Raw genomic sequence first — 21,107 nt, forward strand, 5'->3', positions numbered from 1 at the left:
TTGTACGGTACAGTTTGCAACTTGTTTGACCTAATTTGCATTTTTGTATTAGCTTACCATAGATTTCCAGTGACTAATAGTCTAACGTTTAATTATTCACTGTTGTTGGGTGGTTTGCAGTTTTTACGTATTTGCAGTGAATGTATCCTGCATATATCTTTGAGTCACTGATTCTTACTTTCCCTGATGAATGCCTAACAATGGAACTGGGTGAGTGAATGATGTCGCTTAAATATTACGGAGAAAATGTATTTTAGCAGATAGTAATGGTCAAGGTCATTCATTTTTGTTACACAGCTGTGTTTTCCTAGAACAAGCAAGCTATTTCTGCTGTCACTCTTCTGGCTTAAATGCTAAAACTGACAACCTCCAGGTTTTAGGTGTTTTTGGACCAGAAGCATCAAAAACAAATAGATCCAAGTTCAGGTGAGCTAAATTAGTGAGTTGGTCTGTACCCTAATAGACCAGATTCATTTTGGTTATTATCTCTCTATCTGGTTCCAGCTGCTAGGAGTTTGAAGTTCTGTTGCAGAGTGGGAATAGCCTTCAAGTGACAGGCATAATTTCTAAGAAAATCTTAGCGGCAAATTATAAAAACTATTGCATTCTAGAAGTAACAAATGGAGGGCAATATATTGCTGAAATAATTCTGAAACAAAACTTGGGTTAGAATCTTACATGTCACACAGTGCTGTTATTGAGCATCTGTTAAAAATTATTAAAACAGCTGGATTTACTATATTCCTTTAGTAACGAAGGTTATCTACGCTGTTACCTTTCCTCCTTTAGGATTGTGTGTAAAGGGCAGGTTTTTGTTCATTCCCCTTGGCTCTCATTATTTAGGTGGTGAGAGTACGATGGGGAGTATGATTGGAAGCAGAATCATAACCTAGGTTTGAGATCATCTTTGAGAAGTATTTAAGTAAAAATAAGGTCAAATTCACAAATTTCCAAAATTCTTTAATTTGGGGCAGTTGCTTACTGCCCAGCAACTTTAAAAACACACTCATAAAAACAGCAACTCACACTAGCCAAAGGTAACAAGTTTATAAAATAGAAATAGTGCTGGCTTTGCTTACTACTCTGACAAAACAGAAAGACCAGGTCTGTTTTTCTTTTTCTGGCATGATTCCTCTTTCAATTGCTAGATATGAGTGGTAATTTGGAAGTTAAGTGGTATCCGATACCAACGTGACATACACCTAGGAAAGACCAGTGATGGGTGAAGTCCTTACTCTGTGTTCCATGGTCTTTTGAGCTAGTTGTTTCTATTTAAGTAAAAGGAGAGAGGTTAAGAACCAGGTTATCCCAAACAATGCTGTGAATGGAGAGACAGGTTAAAAAAAAAAAAAAAAGGACTTAAGAAGGAGAAAGAGGGAAGGGAGGCTTCTTGGGCATCACACCATTTGCAAGGTCACAACGAACACCCCAACGAAGGGCAGATCGTTTCTTCTCAGTTGGTACTAGGTAATTGTTTGGAACATATATGTGCTGAGGCTTGGATTGGTGTTCTGCACGACAAAGCATCTGCTCTCGGACGCCCCAGCGTAATTCCTTCCTATGATCTTCACCAGGTAACCGCATCGAGTCCCAGTCTCGTTTATACTCAAAGTAGCGGGCCACCCGGTCTACCTTGCCCCGGTTTCGGCTCCACTGGTCCAGCCTTGGGAGAATAAAGGACTTGGGTCGGCTGGCAACGATCAGGTCTTGTTCATAAGCTGGAGGGCCCATTTCTTCTCTCCGTAGACAGCAGATGAGCTGATCTTGAGAAATTCCTTGGTATTCATGTGGTAGACTAAATTTTTGTGAAATATCAACTGGAGATTCCCTGTCATCCTGGAACTGCAGATTCATCAGCCTTTGTCTTAAGTCCCAGACGTCCATGTCACTTTCTGTCCCAGACTCCGATTCACTGATGATCGACTCATCCGTCACTAATACTTCCCCGCCTGGCTTTCGACGCAGCACCTTTCTCTTCATCACGGGCTTTCGGAGTCTTTGGGAGGCCTCTGAGACTGCTTCTGAAGAGGCACTGCTTTCTATATGTGGGTAATGCAATTGTACAGGAGGAGCATGTCGCTTTCCTGGGGTTACTGAGGCTTTACTGTAGGGATCATATGGGATGGACTGGGCTGCTCTCCTGACACCTCCCTCACCCTGCCCTGCACAGATATGGGTAAAAGCTGTAGCAGCTGCTAACATTCGTTCTTCCGGATCCATATTGGCCCAATTTTGTCCATCAGGTCCCACAAGTTCCTCCACGGCTTCCCCTACACTGTAGGACCTTCTGCAAGAGAAAACACCAATCAGTTTTCCAGTAATAAATTTCCAGCCCAAAAATCGTTCATTCCCTTCTTGTGTACTATTTTATAGCAGTGAAATGGAGAAAGAATGGCTAAGGCAGTCATAAGTAGAACAGTTAAGTATATAGTAAAATACAGATTAGTACGGGCAGTATGGGAGCACTTTGGAGGGGCATTAACCCAACTCGAGAATTTATTGACCGCTTTCGTTTCCACTCTTCTTATTCACTCCCACTTTTACTGCCTGGTAGTCTTGCCATCTTTAGTAGCTCCTAGGATAGGTGAGTTCAGGCATGAGAAAAGCTCAAGAGACTAATGATACGGGGCACAATACTTAATGTACATTATGTAACTTGTACTTAGAGGGACACTTTATGTACCCAGCACTGTTTTTCGTGCTTCACATTTATTAAATTCGCGTAATCCTCACAATTGTGGGATAGGTACTCTTAGTATCCCCTTTTCACAGATGAGTAACGTGAGGCATTGAGAGATCAAACAGCCCAAGGTTACACAGCTAGTAAGTGGTGGAGCTGGAATTTTAACTCAGGCAGTCTGGATTCAGAGTCCTTGCTTTTAACCATGAGAGTGATTTAATTCAAAAAACCATCACAAAAGCAGTAATATAAATGCATACACTCCTTATGCTTAAGAAATAACACGGCTTCAGCTGCCAAGCTAACTGTTCATGCCAACAGCCTGTCACTGAATTAACTTTTAGTGCCCAAACCAACCAGTCAAATACCCAATGCCAGTTTCCTGACTGGATCTAGAATAGGTATCTACTGCCCAGTATTTCCTGTGTCTCTACTATTTTTCTTCTTAAGCTGAAAAACTAATACATATACATGTAGTTTAAAGCAAGGACTCCCCACCTCACACCACCCAAACCAAGTTTCACTCTCAAAGGCAGCTTCTTATAATTTCTCCAGTAATTTTCCATGTTCATATGCACTTTTATACCATAAAGGAACATATTATACAACTCTTGTAAACCTTAAAGATAGTCTTGGTGATCCAGCTGTTTCAGTACATGTAGACATACTTCATTTTGTTTAAAGGTACATGGAATTCCAGTGTATGGATGTACCATAATTTATTCATCCTGTCCCTGACTGATTTTAGACTTAGTCTTTTGTTCTTAAAAACGAATGTTACAACAAATATAAGTTTTTACATACTTGTGCAAGCATATGTGTACATTAATTTCTAGAAATGGAATAGGTGGGTCAAAAGGTATGTATGTGCTCAATTTTGATAGCTGTTGCTAGATGCCCTCTAAAGAAGTTGTACTGAGTGTGTATTCCAGATCTTGTTTCTCCTTCCTCTCTCCAAGGTAGTATATTATCAAACCCTCTCCTCTTTTCAGTCAGTTTGGTAAAGAAAATACTTCTCATATAAATTGGCATTTATTTAAATTGAGTAAATTTGAGCATCTTTTCATACACTTACAAGTTTTTTCTCCCTTTTGTATGAAATGCTTGTTTTCATTTACCTCTCAGGTTGTTGGATTTTTTTCTTGTTGATCTTTATATTAAAACTGATTTATATATTCATGGAATACATACCACCTTTACATTTTTCTTGCCAGCTTGTTATTTACCTTCTGACTTTTTGCTGGTAGAAACATATTTTTAGGTAGTCACATTTTTTTGGTTTCCTACAGTTTCTGGGTTTCTACAGTGCCTTACTTATAAATGCCTTTCCTACTTCAACAAGATTATAAGAAAGTTATCTCATGTTTTCTTCTAGTACTTTTATAGTTTCATTTTTTACATTTAAACTTTTCATCTGTCATAGATACAGAAACTCAAAGAGCAAAAACCTAAATGAGCTACCTAGACTTAGATAACCTAGTCAGCCTTAGAACAGATGTGGAGATGATATTCTTTAACTAAAGTAACCATCAGTCAGATTGTCTAGTACTGTCCCAGTATTATAGATATAGTACAGTTGTCCTCAGATTATTGCAATATGCCAGGAATTTCAACACTGATATCTAAATTATATTATCTAGAGTGACTTTTAACTGCTAGAGGTACAGAAATCTTTTATCAGGACATGCATTAAATTTGACTTAAAGATCTTGATGCTTAATTACCTTCTTTCTGCCATCAAAACTGCTTAAAGTAGGAAAATCTTGACTCCAGGTTCTACTTCCAATATGAAGTACAATCACTGACAAGTTTCTTCCATCAAGCCAGCTCTTATTGTACCACCTTTAAGACGGAACTGAGTATTAGATAGAACATACAAGCCACTAATTTTACCTGAAATATTGGAAAGCAATAGAAACTTGGAGTAGACATAAATATTGCATATAAACAGATCTTATGATTGGAAATATGGGACAAATATAATGAGAAGTCAAAAGGAAATGTTTTAGGGGAAAAAAAATCAATAACATCCGTCCTCAGTCATCTCAGCTCATGAAGAAGAGAGAAATGAAATCTACATATTCCGTAAATTCTGACTACTCTTAACAATGCTAGCTGAATATTTTTTTGATGCTGCTTTCCCGTTCCCACTGTGAATTGGCCAGACAGGATGGAAAAGAATAATAGCTGGATGATCAACCCATAATAAAGCTAATGCTTATATCCCTGGGCAGAATCAAAAGTCCATATCCTTTAGGCATCAAATTAAATCTTAGATACTATTTGAACATAATGGAATGATATTGACATACTATTTGAACATAATGGAATGATATTGACATCACCAAAGCAATCGGCACTAAAATTGTACCTCTTTACTCTCTTTTCAGATAGGGTGGATCTCTATGATTTGTTTATTCCTGAGGTTGTCTTATCATGGCTGAAAATGACATAGAAAGAATCCAGACTGAGAAACTCCTAAAAAGAGTGCAAGAACTGGAGCAGGAGGTACAGAGACTTAAAAAAGAACAGGCCAACAACAAGGACTCAAACGTTAGAGAAAATTCTTCAGGAGCTGTAAAAGCTAAGCGTGCATTTGATTTCAGCGCTCACAGTCGAAGACACGTAGCCCTAAAGATAGCCTATATGGGCTGGGGATATCAGGGCTTTGCCAGTCAGGAAAACACAAACAATACAATAGAAGAGAAACTGTTTGAGGCTCTAACCAAGACTCGACTAGTAGAAAACAGACAGACATCCAACTATCACCGGTGTGGGCGAACAGACAAAGGAGTTAGTGCCTTTGGACAGGTAAGGGCCACTGTACTGTTCCACAAAGCGAGCAATACCAACGTATTCTAGGTGTACATACTGAGGATTCAGATTATTTGTATCTGTAAAACAATATCTTTCTCTCATTCCACAGGTGATTTCTCTTGACCTACGTTCTCACTTTCCAAAGGGCAGGGATTCAGAGGATTTTAATTTAAATGATGAAGTCAACGATGTGGCTATAGAGATCCGTTATACCCACATTCTCAATCGGGTGCTCCCTCCAGACATCCGTGTACTGGCCTGGGCTCCCGTAGAACCTAGCTTCAGTGCTAGGTTCAGCTGTCTTGAGAGGACCTACCGCTATTTCTTCCCTTGTGCTGACTTAGACATTGTAAGCATGAACAATGCAGCTCAGAAGTACGTTGGCACACATGATTTTAGGAACTTATGTAAAATGGATGTAGCCAACGGGGTGATTAATTTTCAGAGGACTATTCTGTCTGCTCAAGTGCAGCTCGTAGGCCAGAGCCTGGCTGAGGAGAGATGGCAAGAACCCTTTCAGTTATGTCAGTTTGAAGTGACTGGCCAGGCATTCCTTTACCATCAAGTCCGCTGTATGATGGCGATCCTTTTTCTGATTGGCCAAGGAATGGAGAAGCCAGAGGTTATTGATGAGCTGCTGGACATAGAGAAAAATCCCCAGAAGCCTCAATACAGGTAAGTTTAAAAAATGAAACAAGGAGACACCCAGACCCCCAAAATAAAACAGCTATTGCCCTGACATATGTAATATATTTTAAAATATTCTTCCTCTCCCCACCATTGTCTAAATAACTAAGTCTCTGATCCTGCCTTCATGAAGCATTTACTCTTAACTTGTAGAATGTTATGAACATGTAGCAGGGAGTGGTATCGTTTAATTTTCTTCTGTTACTGTTCTATCCCTTTAGTAAGAAACCGGTGTTTGGACCAGGCCCCTTAAATAATTTTATAGCATTATGGTGGGGCCGAGTCAGCTCACTTCTAGGTGACTTGTTACCACTGAAATTTAATGTAGACCAGGCCTAACTAGTTGATCCATGGTTTACTGCCTTTTTCTTTTTTTAATTATAAAGTTGTTCAAGGTTAGGGATGGTGTTTTATTTTCTTAACTATTAGATACTCAATATTGACAAAGTTTTCCCCCTCCTTTTAACCCAACTAATCCTGTTTTTTAGGAATTGTTGGATGGCTGCTGTGTATTCTCATACTCTGTTTCTTCTCTCTTTCTCTCTAGTATGGCTGTAGAATTTCCTTTAGTCTTGTATGACTGTAAGTTTGAAAATATTAAGTGGATCTATGACCGGGAAGTTCAGGAGTTCAATGTTACCCACCTTCAGCAACTATGGGCTAATCATGCTGTTAAAACTCAGATGTTGTATAGTATGCTACAAGGACTGGACTCTGTTGCGGTGCCCTGTAGGACAGGTATGACAGGGAACCAAAGTTATACAGGGTTATGGGGGAGGGAGATTCACATAAAGTTTGGAGGTGATTCTGTTGTGGTAAAGTATCCATGTAATGCTTGATTGTATACATTATAGGACCAAAGATGGATGGAGTGATAGAATGGAGAAATGTTAAGCCCTCTATCATAAAGCAGACCAGTGCCTTTGTAGAAGGAGTGAAAATGCGCACTTATAAGCCCCTAATGGATCGTCCTAAATGCCAAGGATTAGAATCCCGGATCCAGCATTTTGTACGTAGGGGACGCATTGAGCACCCACATTTATTCCATGATGAAGAAACAAAAGCCAAAAGGGACTGTAATGACACACTAGAAGAAAATACTATTTTGGAGAAACCAACCAAGAGAGTTTGTGTTGATACAGAAATTAAAAGCATCATTTAACCATAGAGAACTCACCAAGATCTAGGAGGCAACAAAACACCATTAGGCTAAAGAAGTTCTTGCTTGAATAAGAAAGAAGTTAAACATTCTTTCATTCCTGTCCAGGAGAATTAGAGATGGAAGAAGCAAAAAGTAATTTTTAAATGGACATATATTTACATACACCTGGAAACCTGTGCCTTTTGTTCAAATTCATTAAAGCCAGATCCTGCAAGTGTCTGATTTGTTGTGCTGTCCTTTTTAAAAGCAAATGAGATATTTACTACTCATCTCAATTCTCATAAAGAGCTTGCCCAAGTGTCAAAAATGAAAAATACAAACTTTAGTAAGTTATATATTTGATTAACTGGTTTAGTGCCAGGCAAGATACCTGAAAATGACTCACGTGGGTAAGGCACAGCATCTCTTATGAAGCTTATCAGTCTAGTGCTGTGTGAGCCACAAACTGTCTCTGTTGCATAGTCCTTTTTAACATTTTACACATGCAGAGAAAACTCTTAGCCCACGGGCCATATAAAAACAGGCCATGCGGTTTACCAATCCCTGGCCTAGTAGTTTAAGGAAAGCTCTTATAAAGAGGAGACATGCAAGCTAAATCTTGCAGAACAAGTGGAAGTCAATTAAAGTGGGGATAAAGTAGCAGAGCTTTAATTGTGTTTAAGGCAGAAGATGCAGCTGTATGAAAGGTTAAAGGTTACAGCATTTGCATTCAGGTAACTGTAAATATAGTAGTACGGCTTCAGAGTAACAATAGCACAGTTAGGAAAGGTAAGCAAGGGTCATGTTTTAGAGCCTTGTAGGCTTTCCAAAAAAAGCTTAAATTTTATCTTGAGAGGCCACTGGAAAAAAAAAATTAAGAGCCAGAATTGTGTAGGAAAAATATTGCTCTGGGTTTACTGTGCATTGCAAGAGGGCAAGACAGTGGGACCAATTAAGAGGCTGTTGGAGCAATCAAGGAAATAGATGATGATGGCCTAGACTAGATTTGCAGAAAGGGGAACGGAGACAAGAAGGTGAATTTGAGCTTAAGAAAGGAGAAGCAACAGGACTTCGTGGTTGAGTGAGTGTGAGGTTCAAAGCAGGGACCTTTCAGGATAACTCCTACATTTCAGGTTGAAGCACATTCTGGAGACACACACTAGGACAGGAAAATGAGGTGGGGCTTTGCTTGTTCTCAAAGTTGATACGTAACCCTCAAAATATGACTTATAAACACCAATATTCACTCAGAAGAGTTTAAAGTTCTCTTAAATAATACATTATCCTTTATAGCAATTAAAACAATAAACATCAAAGTAAATGAACTCAGACCTTCTGCTCAATAGTAACAATTTTCATCACAGCAGAGTGTATTGCTAGTCCACATTTATGATATAATACTATATACTATATGAGATCCAAAGTTTTATTTACCTGCCAACAAATAATTAGTTTGTTCCTACCTATATTCAAAATTCCAGGTATACAAATATGATTTATACCCTCAAGCTGCTAGGTAAAATATAATAGATGGGACAATTAGAAACAATACTAACATAGAAATAGTACACTGATGCTCAGTAGTGGATGGGCCGCAGAAAGAAGACTTCACTGAAAGAGTTCCAAGTTTAGGAAGTAAAATAGTATAAGGAAGTGAAGTGACCCTGTAGTTTTGAAGAGCAAGAAGACACAATAGCTTTTACATTCTAGCTGAGTAGGAACCAGAAAAGAGCCCCATTTTAGAGATGGGGAAATAGCTGGACAAAGTAAGATTTTTTCTAAATTGCCAATTGTACGATCCAGGTCTTCTGGAGTTTGAATCACGTCATCGGTTTTTGGGATTGATCTGCCAATATTTCATAATACCCTAAATGTCCTTAAAATATGACTGCTTTCTCCTTTAATTTCGATGTAAAGATAGCGTAATCACTGAGCATAGCAAAATATCCCCAGTTAAACATGTAAAGACAAACCAAAGCATTTTATTTTTTTCAGGTTCCTACCTTATTTCAATGTACTTTCACTGGCATTAGTTTTCAAGTCAAAGGAAAACCTAGAAAAGAACAGAGTTTAGGGAATCACTCAAAAAAAAAAGTCAACTATAAAGAAATGATACACGGGACAAAAAGCACTAACTAAAATGCCATGCTTAGGGCTTCCCTGGTGGTGCAGTGGTTGAGAGTCTGCCTGCCGATGCAGGGGACACGGGTTCGTGCCCCGGTCCGGGAAGATCCCACATGCCGCGGAGCGGCTGGGCCCGTGAGCCACGGCCGCTTAGCCTGCGCGTCCGGAGCCTGTGCTCCGCAATGGGAGAGGCTACAACAGTGAGAGGCCCGCTTACCGCAAAAAACAAAACAAAACAAAACAAACAAAAAAAAACCAGCCATGCTTAGCAGATTCTATAGAAGCAAAAGAGAGGATCAGGGTCTTTGATCTTTTTTTTTTTAATTTATTTATTTTTGGCTGCATCGAGTCTTCATTGCTGCATGCAGCCTTTCTCTAGCTGCAGCAAGTGGGGGCTACTCTTCGTTGCAGTGCGTGTGCTTCCTACTGTGGTGGCTTCTCTTGTTGCGGAGCACGGGCCCTAGGCGCGCGGGCTCAGTAGCTGTGGCTTGCGGGCTCAGTAGTTGTGGCACACGGGCTTAGCTGCTCCGCGGCATGCGGGATCTTCCTGGACCAGGGATCGAACCCATGTCCTTAACCACTGCGCCACCAGGGAAGTCCAGGGTCTTTGATCTTAAATGAAATCCTTTCAAGGTTAACTAGGTTATATTATCAAATCTAGAAGAATAAGGATCTAATGACATTACTTTTGGTAGTTACCACAGAAAAACTCAGGACAATCATCATAGATGAAGCAAATCAGAAGTCCCAAAATGTAACTTTGAAGAATGACTTCATTTATCTGTATTGTATAATACGTTGTATAAATTCCAGAGTCAGACCGATGGTAGGGACTAAATGAATATGAGGAGTAAAGTAGGGCTTAGCTTTTTCTTTCTTCACTGGAAAAATGGAAGGAATTATTTCAACAGGTTGTGAAGTTTAAATGAGATTTTATATATGTTTTTATATATATTATATATGTAATATATATAACATGTAATATATAAGTATATATATTATATATATAAATTAAATGGTGCTTTGTGAGAAGTATTACACCATTCATTTCAATGTTCATGCAATACAAAACTGCCTACTAAAAAGATAAACACAGAACAGAGGAAAGTAGGGACAGAAATGGAACAGGACTCTGGGCTGGAATGGGCTGGAAGAATTCCAATACTAAGGCCCAAAGAGATTTTTTTTTTTTATGGCATGTGTAGTATACTATACCATGATTAACATGTTTCCTTTGCAGTTAAATTATTGCACACTTTTTCTTTCTCGAATGTATGAAGGAGATAGGTGCTTGCAAATAATAAAATATAAAATTTAATAAGGTCCACAAGTAGCTGTCAGTTTTTTCTATTTTTAATATAAAGACCTGATAATCCTTTCTCCTTACTTAGGGGGAAACTTTCACATAGAAGCTAGCACAGCTTGTATTTTGTAGATAAATACAGATGATATTGACCAAAATACCCAACAGTACCTTCTGGTCAAAATCTTAAGCAATTCAGTGTCCCATGTTTACCTAGTTGCAAGTGAAAGGATTTTGAGGGTGGAGGGGAAGGATTTTAAATTGGAATAGCAGGGCTGGATCACTAGTTAGATTCTAAACTTTGCTGGGAGGCTATTGCAGATTTAGAACAAATTTCTCTACCTCTCGGAAGGAAAGCATGCAGCTTCAAGAACAAAAGTATTAGAACAAAAGAAAACAAAACACCCTAAAAAAGACAACCATAATCCAAAGAGACAACAAACTAGTGGAAATACTGTAACAGGTTCAAAATCACTAATTCATATTCCTATTAGAAAGCTATTAAAAGGTACAAACACCAGCAGAATAGGAAAAAGGTGAATTACTGAAGAAATAATGACTAATAAACATAGAAAAAGATGTTTCACCTCATTAATAATGCAAATAAAAACATTAAGCTATGCTTCTAGATTGGTAAGACTTTTCAGTACCCAGTGCTGGCTGGAGTGTGGAGAAATAAGTACTCTTACACTGTGTTCTATGTGTTGGGGGAGGGTGCAGAGGGGAGATGACAGTTTTTCTAGAGGGCACTTTGGCATTATGAGTCAGAATTTAAAATGTACCATAATTTCTAAGCCACAAAACGTTTCCAAGAAATTATTCTAAGGAGATAAACTGGACAAGAACGCAAACATGTACATGTACAAGTAACCACTACCATGCTATTTTCTGTTGATGAAGAAATTGGAGAAACTAATGTCCATCATTAGGGGCTAGGTTAAATAATACGTGGTATAGTAGAGCCATAGCAAGAAATACCATGCACCCATTAAAAATGATAATGCAGGGACTTCCCTGGTGGTTCAGTGGCTAAGACTGCGCACCCAATGCAGGGGGCCTGGGTTCCAGCCCTGGTCGGGTAACTAGATCCCAGAGGACACTACTAAGAGTTCGCATGCCACAATGAAGATCCCGCGTGCCACAACTAAGACCAGGTGCAGCCAAATAAAGACTTTTTTAAAATGATAATGCATATCTACATTTGGCATGGATCAAATCACTTATTCCTAAACTATTAGGGACTAAATAAGGCATAATCTGCTTTTTAAATGAATATACTTTGTTATATTCAAAATACACAATTATATAAAACAAATACATTTACCAATCATGTAAATATATACTCATAATGAATACATCTTAAGTAAACCCAAATATCAACACTGGTTTTTTTTTTTTGATCTGTGGCTGATGGAATCTCGAGTATTTTCTTCCTTTTTAAATATGTACTTAACAGTGCTTGGATTTATTTCTACAAATACTGAGATTGTATACTTTTTATAACCAGAAAAAAAAAAGTTGTTTTTCTTTCTTCATTCTGGGGCAGGACTATAGGATTCTTCAATTTTACACGCTATCCTACCTCATTAGGGAAAGCGCTTCTCGCACTGTGACATCCGGAAGTTCACAAAAGGTGAAACTAGAGGGGGAGAAGACTTTTCTCCCTTCACGACGACAACAAAGACCAGAGACTGCACCAGCTGGCCCGGGGCGTGGTTATCGTCTCAGACGCTCACGGCCTCCGGGGAAGCCGGCTGCCCGCGGGCACCGGTCCCGCCGCCCACAGGCCCCTCGGCCCCGTCCACCTCGCAGAGCGGCGACCACGAGGGTGCTCGCCGCTGCGGGCGCCGGGCTGGCAGTGGACCGGCAGCTGGTGCACATCATGACCTTGAGGGGTCGAACGCGCTGGGGGCACGCACGGCGCCGCTCACACGTGCCTCCGCAGGCCGCACACCTGGGCTCGGCGGGAGCGTCAAGGCTCCGTACGGCGCCCTGGGGAAACCGGCACCCAGGGGAGGGAAACTCCAATGCCGCGCTACTCAGAACCTGACCTCTCCACAACTGTGGGCGGACGGGCGGCCCTAGGGAGCCAGTGCACCATCTCTCTCAGCTTTTGCCCGCTTACCGGTCCAGCGGACGTCCATCGGCCGCACCGAGTCCCGCCGCCCCGCTAGCTTAGTACCGCAGGTTTCGGTTAGCGTCCCACAGCTCGCGCAGGCGCACGACCCGCAAACGCGCCCAGGCTGGCGTTAACCGCCCGGCCGCCCAGATTTAAACCCGAAGAGCGTACGGCCCCCTCGGCCCCGCCCTCCTCCTTACTATTGGCTCAGAGGGTAAACGTCTTCCAAGTGTACATCCCGATTGGTGACTATTTTCTTTTGGCCCTCCCCCATGGGCGGGAGGAGGCCTGGGACTCCGGGCTTGGATTCGCCAGGGCCGCCACCCGCCGAGCTCCAGCGCGTAACCCGGAACCGCGGCGGCGTCGCTTTTAGGTGTCCCGGAAGGGGAGGAGAGGACTCTCAAGCCTCGGTTAACAGCGAGGTAGCTGGATTTCGGGAGAGGTGTTTTAAACGTTCCGTTCACCTCAGGGGAATCTTCCCTTCCCTGCTCCGGCGGCTGTGGGGCTGGGAGACATCGGGGAGGGCGGCTCTCAGAGCCGGGTTGGAGCCACTTCCCCCGGTCCCGCCTCTTGCCTCCTGACGGTTGCCCTGGAGTCTGATACGCGCAGGTTCCGTATAAAGACCGGACGCGCATCCGCAGAATCCTTCCCGTGGTTTCCGAGGCTCTCTGATTTGACCCATTGCTGTGTCTCCAACCCTTGCCAAAGTGACTGTCAAACTGCTCCCACCACTCCAACTTCCTTGGGTGAACGAGGCCTCGCTTGTGGTTTTCCTCTGGAATGCTCCCGTCTGCTCCCTTCGCATAATCTTACCCTTAAATTTTTGTTTTGTTTTGTTTTGTTTACGTACCTGGGGGAAAAGTCTAGTGCTTTGGGAGTTGCTGACGGTGAGACCTAGTAAAGAAAAAGGGTGGAGGTCTTAACAGCGCAGTGTCCTCATCACTGCCCTGCGACCTAACTAAAGCAACTTGTCCCCCTCGTCCTGAGCGTTCTGTACCCCACCTCACAACAAATAGGAAGGTGACAAATTTAATTTACACTATTGGATTCAGTGAGAGGGAGAAAATAATCCGTAATCTTTTCCTCCAAACTTCATATTACCTCTTACTCTTACCCCTTTGTCCTAGGGCCTTTGCACTACCTCTAAGGCACTTCGGATTTGTTGGGGGAAAGAAGAAGGAATAAACAAAGGAGAAGAAGACAGAAGTAGTTTGTGAAGGTTTGAATGACCCGACCCCTAGATCTCCAGTGTCTTAACACGACTTCAGTGCACACATTCTTTTCTCATGAACACATATCCCACGTTTAGGTTTCGTCATCTCATAGCTGCATGTCTTTTTCAGTGGCATTGAATTTGTCTTAGAAACAAGAGCGGACAGAGTCATTTTTCTTACCTACTGCTTTGCTCATTCAGCAAACTCCTTACACTCACACCCCCATTAGTTTCTTGTTCTCCTTTATGTTAAAATTTTATCTCTGAAACCCTTTAATCAATAACTTGAAGGATCTATCTTCCGTCATCTTTCAAGTGGTATCTTGTGTTCAACTCAATCCCTGTTTTTTGGTGGACCACTTCATCCTCCAGCTTTGTCTAGATCTGATTTGATAATCCTCGTGGTTCCTTGAAATCCACTGAACTCAGGTCAAGAAAACTTAACCAGGGCCATTTAAACTACAGTATATGGAAGGAAATCCTATTCCTGCAAACCAAACTGCATCTTTTAAAAAATATATATTAAGGAAAATTTCAAACATATGGAAAAAATGAAGCTCCGTGAACTCAATGCCAGCCCCAACAATTATTAACTCCTGGCCAATCTCACTGCTCCCATATCACTATCTACATAACTCCTCTTGTGTTTCTTTGAAGCAAATAGCAGGCATCTGAAAGCTATAAATATATCAGTATGATTTCTAAGAACATAAAGGACTTTAAAAAGCGTAACCACAATATTATTATTATAGCTAAAATATTTAATGTATTTCCTTAATATCATCAAATATCCAGTTTAATTTTCTGCTTGCCTCGTAATTTTTTTTTTTTCTCTACTGTGCTCGTTTAACCCAGGACCCAGTCCACTTCACACGTTGTGATTGGTTGACACGTCTTTCAAGCTTCTCTTATTCTACAAGTTCCACCTCCATATTTTTCCCTTGCAATTTGCTTGTTGAAGGAACCAGGTTGTTCAACAACCTGTTGAAGGAACCAGGTTGTTCTGTGAAGTTTCCCATAATCTGAATTTTGCTGATTGTGTCTAAGTGACATAGTTTAACGTGGTTTCCTTACCTTTCGGTAGTAATGCATCCTTTCCAGATGCTTTCCCTGATTCGGCGTAGCTAGTTTAATTAACGCATCAGCATCTTTATGCATTCGAATATTGCTTTCAACTGGTTATATCCTCATGTTTAAGTTAATCACTCCTTTATGATATCTTTGCTTACCTCACCCCTTTGTTGACATTTTCAAACTCCTTCAACTGTAGACCTCTCATCTTTTACTTGCATGTGTGTGGATGGTAGTTTAAGGAGTAGGTGAGAATGAGATCTTCCAGGAGAGTACAGAGTGAAAAGAGAAGGCAGCCTGCTCTCTTCTGGAAACTCTCATTTGTTGAACTCTGGGAGACTACCCTGTCCTGCTTCTGCTCCTGCCTCTCTCCTCTACCTTTTAATTGTTGCTGGTCCCCAACGATTGGTCCTTTTTTTTTTTTTTTCCTCCCTTGGAGAGCTTAATAGTTTTTTTTTGTTTCCACTATTCATTTTATGTGAGATAATTTCAAAATCTGTAATTTCAATCCTTATTCTTTCCTGAGTTTCTGAAATCTATCTTATCTGCATATTAGAATTTCTACGTGAATTTCTTTTCATCTTTGCAAATGCAGCATATCTGAAATATTACTCATCTTTACCCTCTGGTTTCACCCTTGTGATTTCCAAGGGTGAATGGTATTATCATTTCCCCATCCTCTCACCCCTTAAGAGATGATTTTTTTTTTTTTTTTTTTGCGGTACGCGGGCCTCTCACTGCCGTGGCCTCTCCCGTTGCGCGGAGCACAGGCTCCAGATGCCCAGGCTCAGCGGCCATGGCTCACGGGCCCAGCCGCTCCGCGGCATGTGGGATCTTCCCTAACCGGAGCACGAACCCGTGTCCCCTGCATTGGCAGGCGGACTCTCAACCACTGCGCCATCAGGGAAGCCCAAGGGATGATCATTTTTTGCTCTTTCTCATCTCCATATATCTCATTAAGTTCTGTCATTTGTTCCCTTGTAAAGTCTCATCTCTCTTCCTTCCAGTTCCTTTTTTACCACTAATCATTAGTTCAGCCCTATTATTTTGTTCTTGGATTCTTTCAGACACATTTAATAATATTGAAGGATACGGCATAGTAGCTAAGACTGTAGGCTCTGGGGATTCTTTCAGACACATTTAATAATATTGAAGGATACGGCATAGTAGCTAAGACTGTAGGCTCTGGGTCATATTATCTGGGCTCAAATTCTGACTCCTCCAATGCCTATATATGTGACCTGGGCAAGTTATGTAGCCTCTCTTTGATTCTATTTTCTCATTTTAAAAATGGAGATGATAATTCGACTTCCTTTGTATGTTTTCTGTGAGAATTAAATGAGAAAAAGTACGTTAGCATAGTGTCTATGAAATAATAACTCACTGCATTATAAATATTGTATAGTATTCTTTAGTCTTTATAATATTCTTTATTCTGTTCTTACGAGAAGAATAGCTCTCTGCCTTCCCTTTTATCTCTCTTGGCTCTGTTCATCCTATACATCATTGCCAGAGGAGTCGTCCTAAAACATTAATCAAGTTATTCTGCTAAAGCACCTGCAGTGGTCTCTCTTTGCCAGAGTAAATTCATTCTTCTTGGGGCCCTGCATGATCTGGGCCCATCCTGCCTTTTCAGCCTCATTTCCCAGGTCCCCTCTACTCAAGCTTCCCATTGTAGTCAGTCTTGTTTCTTCACTGTCCTCAAAGCCACTTGGTTTATTTAACTTTGGATCCCTTCCTTATCTAGATTCCCCTCTTATCTCCTTTCAAATCCTATGCCTCTTGAAAGCTCATCTCCAGTTTACCCCTCCCACCAAGCCATGCCTGATTACCCTCAGCCATTGGAATTTGACCCTTTTTGAAATTGCTATAGCACTTACCTTTATTTCTTATTTAACTTCTAAAATACCTAGACTGAGACTGTTAATATTCTGTTTAGTTTAATCTTATCTCTTCATCCCAAGCTGCTCATTCCTTTCCAGTCTTACTTTCTGATACTTCATAATGTGAGCCCTTCACCAGTCTACTCACTAAGCATTCATATGTCAGCAATGATTATTATTATAACTGTGATGATGATGTACACTTCTACCATTGTTCATACAGGGCCTTCTCTGCTCATCTCTCTCTCTTCTTTTTTAGCAGTCACAAAGGCAACGGTTGTAAACGCAACAGCAAGAGTCAGGAATCAGGAGACCAGAGTTCTCTTCCCAGTAATTTGCCAGCATGATTTGGACAGGTTAGTTTCTCTGTGTTTTTCTTCTCACCTGTTAAATGGAGTTACATTAGATATTATGTTAATTGCTTTCATTTCTAAAATGCTTTCATTTTAAATCTGTTTAAGGGCCAACTCAAGTATGTTACTCCCAATCATTCTTATTTATGTCTTAAGCACTGATACTCATATCTTGCTTTTTATTCTTATTACTTCTCCAAGTGTGTATTTCTTTTCCTCCCAAGATGATCAAGCTCTTTGAGGGCAGGTATATGTCTCATATTTGCTGTTACTTGCCACCACTATCAAAGCTCTGTGTGTAATGGGATTCAGTGTGGTTGGATTAAATTTTAAATTAAATGTCCTGCCATTAAGTCAGAACATTTAATTACTTCCTTTCACTCAGGAGCAAAACTCCTGTCCTGAAATTCCTAATAATCAGTGAGATGCCCCAGCTGGGAGGGGCAGATGCTATATGAGTTGAGATGGGATGAAATATGGTGATGTTGTAAATCAGAGTTTCTCAACTTCAGCACTGTTGATATTCTGAGCTAGATAATATTTTGTTTGGGAGGACTGTTCTGTACATTGTAGGATGTGGAGCAGTATCCCTGACCTCTACACTTCAGATGCAGTAGCATCCCAATAATGACAATCACAAATGTGTCCAGATATCACCCAATGCCAACCGTGGGGGCAAAACCATCCCCAACTGAGAACCACCTCTTACAAATGAAAGTCTTAGGACATGCCAGATGGTGAACAAGGTTTTCTTTACACCATGTTTCTTTGTATCTGCTGTACTTCTTACAGATGTTTACATTTTTAGAAATAAAAGAATTAAGAACCGAGTAGAGTTTTTTGTGTGCAGAAGGGAAAATATCGGAAAATTTCTGTGCCCACAGTCCAAGGAGAAGTAGCAGAGTAAAGCCAGCATTTAGGTGGCTTCATAGAAAGTAGTTTCAACCTGAGGCTCAGAGAGAAAAGGACCCTGAATTCTCAGAGCCTTAGGAGGTTGTGAGAAGGAATTTTAATTTTGGAATGAAGAAAGAAAGTAAGATACCTAGGAGAATAATTGGCCCAAGGGTTGACCTAGAGTAGGACTGAAAGAAAGAAACAGGGGAACCCTGGGGAGGAAAGAAACCCTTTGATGCCTTAATGTCGCAGTTATCCGGAGGTTTCGATATAACAGTCTATATGTATACAAGATTGCTTTAAGTTGCTAGTCTCTTAATTTCACATGCATTTCCAATGTCCTGCATTTGTGCTCTCCTCTTGATTTCCTGCCTTTACTATATGTTTTCCTTTACTGGTAAGCTTTCCCATCTGTAATTTTCTTGTTTCTAGTTGTGGGCTTTTCTTTTCTGCCTAGAGAAGTTCCTTCAGTGTTTGTTGTAAAGCTGGTCTGGTGGTGCTGAATTGTCTTAGCTTTTGCTTGCCTGTAAAGCTTGTGATTTCTCCGTTGAATCTGAACAAGCATATTCTTGGTTGTAGGTTTTATGTTCCTACTATAACCAATTTTTTGAGGATTTTTATCACGAAAGGATGTTATATTTTGTCAAATGCTTTTTCTGCATCTGTTGAGATGATCATATAATTTTTATCTGTCATTCTATTAATGTGGTGTATCACATTTATTGATGTGCATTGGTTGAACCATACTTGCATCCCAGAGATAAATCCTATTTGGTCACAATGTATAATCCTTTCAATATGTTGTTGAGTTCAGTTTGCTAATATTTTGTTGAGAATTTCTGCCTCTATATTTATCAGAGATATTGGTCTCTAGTTTTCCTTCCTTGTAGTGTCCTTATCTGGCTTTGGTATCAGGGTAGTGCTGGTCTTGTAAAATGAATTTGGAAATGTTCCTTCCTCCTTAATTTTTGGGAGGCCTTTGAGAAGGATTGGCATTAATTCTTCTTTAAATGTATGGTAGAATTTGCCAGTGAAGCCATCTGGTCCTTCAGTTTTCTGTGTTGGGAGGTTTTCGATTGCTGAATCAGTCTCCTTAATTATTATTGGTCTGTTCAGATTATCTATTTCTTCCTGATTCAGTCTTCATAGGTTTTATGTTTCTAGGAATTGATCCATTTCTTCTAGGTTAACCAACTGATTGGCCTGTAACTGTTCTTAGTAGTCTCATATGATCCTTATTATTTCCAAGTTATCATTTGTAGTGTCTCCTCTTTCATTTCTGATTTTATTATTTGAATCTCTTTTTTTTTCTTAGTCCAGCTAATGGTTTGTCAATTTTGTTTATCTTTTAAAAAAAAACAGATCTTAGTTTTGTTTATTTAAAAAAATTTTTGGTCTCTATTGCATTTATTTTCACTCCAATTTTTGTGATTTCTTTGCTTCTGCTAACTTTGGGCTGAGTTAGTTCTTCTTTTTCTAGTTCCTTGAAGTGTAAATTTAGGTTGTTTATTTGAGATCTTTCTATTTTCTTAATATATGCATTTATCACTATAAATTTGCCTCTTAGAACTGCTTTTGCAGTACCCCATAAATTTTAGTATGTTGTGATTCCATTTTTATTTGCTTCAAGATACTATTTGATTTCTTTTTGAGTCATTGCTTGTTCTCGAGTGTGTTGTTTAATTTCCACATGTTTGTAGATTTTCCAGTTTCCTCTTTTACTCTTTATTTCTAGGTTCATACCATTGTGGTCAGAAAAAAATACTTGGTATCATTTCAATCTTTAAGAATTTCCTAAGCCTTGTTTTGTGTCCAGATGATCTATCTGGATCATCTATCTGTATGATCTGTCTATTGCTGAAAGTAGGATACTGAAGTTCCCTACTACTATTGTATCGTAGTCTGTTTCTCTTTTACTCTGCTAGTATTGTCTTAATACATTTATGTACTTCATGAAGTTGGGTTTGTATATATTTATCATCATCATATCTTCTTGGTGAATTGGCCCCTTTATCATTATATATTGACCTTCTTTGTCTCTTGTTACTGTTTTTTGGCTTAAAGCCTAATTTTATAGCTACCCCTGCTTTCTTTTGGTTTCCTCTTGCATGGATTACCTTTTTTCACCTCTTCACTTTGAGCCTATATGTGTCCTTAACACATTTTTGACTGGAGACATATTATAGCCACAAGCATTCGTTTCTGCAAAAATCTCCCAGTCAATAATGTGTTAAAACTGAAGTCAGTCTCTTGTAGGCAGCACATGGTTTGGTCTTGTTGTTTTATCCTTCCAGCCACTCTGTGCCTTTTGATTGGTGAATTCAATCCATTTACATTTAGAGTTATTATTGATATGTAAGGACTTACTAATGCCATCTTATTAATTGTTTTCTGGTTTTTTTGTATTTATATTGTTTCTTTTTCCTGTTGTTTCTGCCTACCTTTGTAAATTGATGTTTTCCATGATGGTTTGCTGTTTCCCCTTTCTTTATCTTTTGTGCCTCTACTCAAGGGTTTTGTTTTGTGGTTACCATGAGTCTTCCCCCCGCCCCCCAGTTTTATTGAGAAATAATTAACATATATCACTATATAAGTTTAAGGTGTACATCATGATGGTTTGGTTTACATATATTGTGAAATGATCATCATAATAGGTTTAGTTAACATCCTTTATCTCATAGAGATACAATAAAAAGAAAAAAAAGTCTCCTTGTGATGAGAGCTCTTAGCAACTTTCTTATAACTGGAAGTTTGTACATTTTGACTATCTTTTTCCAATTTCCCCTCCACTATGAGTGTTATATAAGACATCTCATAGGTAA

General features: G+C 39.8%; 2 protein-coding genes across 2 annotated transcripts; one reads left to right on the forward strand and one right to left on the reverse strand.

The window, feature by feature from the left end:
- Positions 1 to 947: 947 nt before the first annotated feature.
- Positions 948 to 13,007, reverse strand: HYLS1 (HYLS1 centriolar and ciliogenesis associated). The gene is made up of 3 exons (XM_065882959.1): positions 12,878 to 13,007; positions 4,405 to 4,522; positions 948 to 2,287 (listed from the first exon to the last, which is right to left on the reverse strand). Exons 2-3 carry the CDS (start codon positions 4,416 to 4,418, stop codon positions 1,360 to 1,362), a joined length of 942 nt encoding a protein of 313 aa, XP_065739031.1. The 5' UTR covers positions 4,419 to 4,522; positions 12,878 to 13,007; the 3' UTR covers positions 948 to 1,359.
- Positions 5,069 to 7,562, forward strand: PUS3 (pseudouridine synthase 3). The gene is made up of 4 exons (XM_065882536.1): positions 5,069 to 5,491; positions 5,607 to 6,172; positions 6,732 to 6,922; positions 7,039 to 7,562. Exons 1-4 carry the CDS (start codon positions 5,117 to 5,119, stop codon positions 7,344 to 7,346), a joined length of 1,440 nt encoding a protein of 479 aa, XP_065738608.1. The 5' UTR covers positions 5,069 to 5,116; the 3' UTR covers positions 7,347 to 7,562.
- Positions 13,008 to 21,107: the final 8,100 nt, after the last annotated feature.

This window comes from Phocoena phocoena, chromosome 8 (genome assembly GCF_963924675.1).
Source record: "Phocoena phocoena chromosome 8, mPhoPho1.1, whole genome shotgun sequence".
Classification (NCBI taxonomy): Eukaryota; Metazoa; Chordata; class Mammalia; order Artiodactyla; family Phocoenidae; genus Phocoena; species Phocoena phocoena.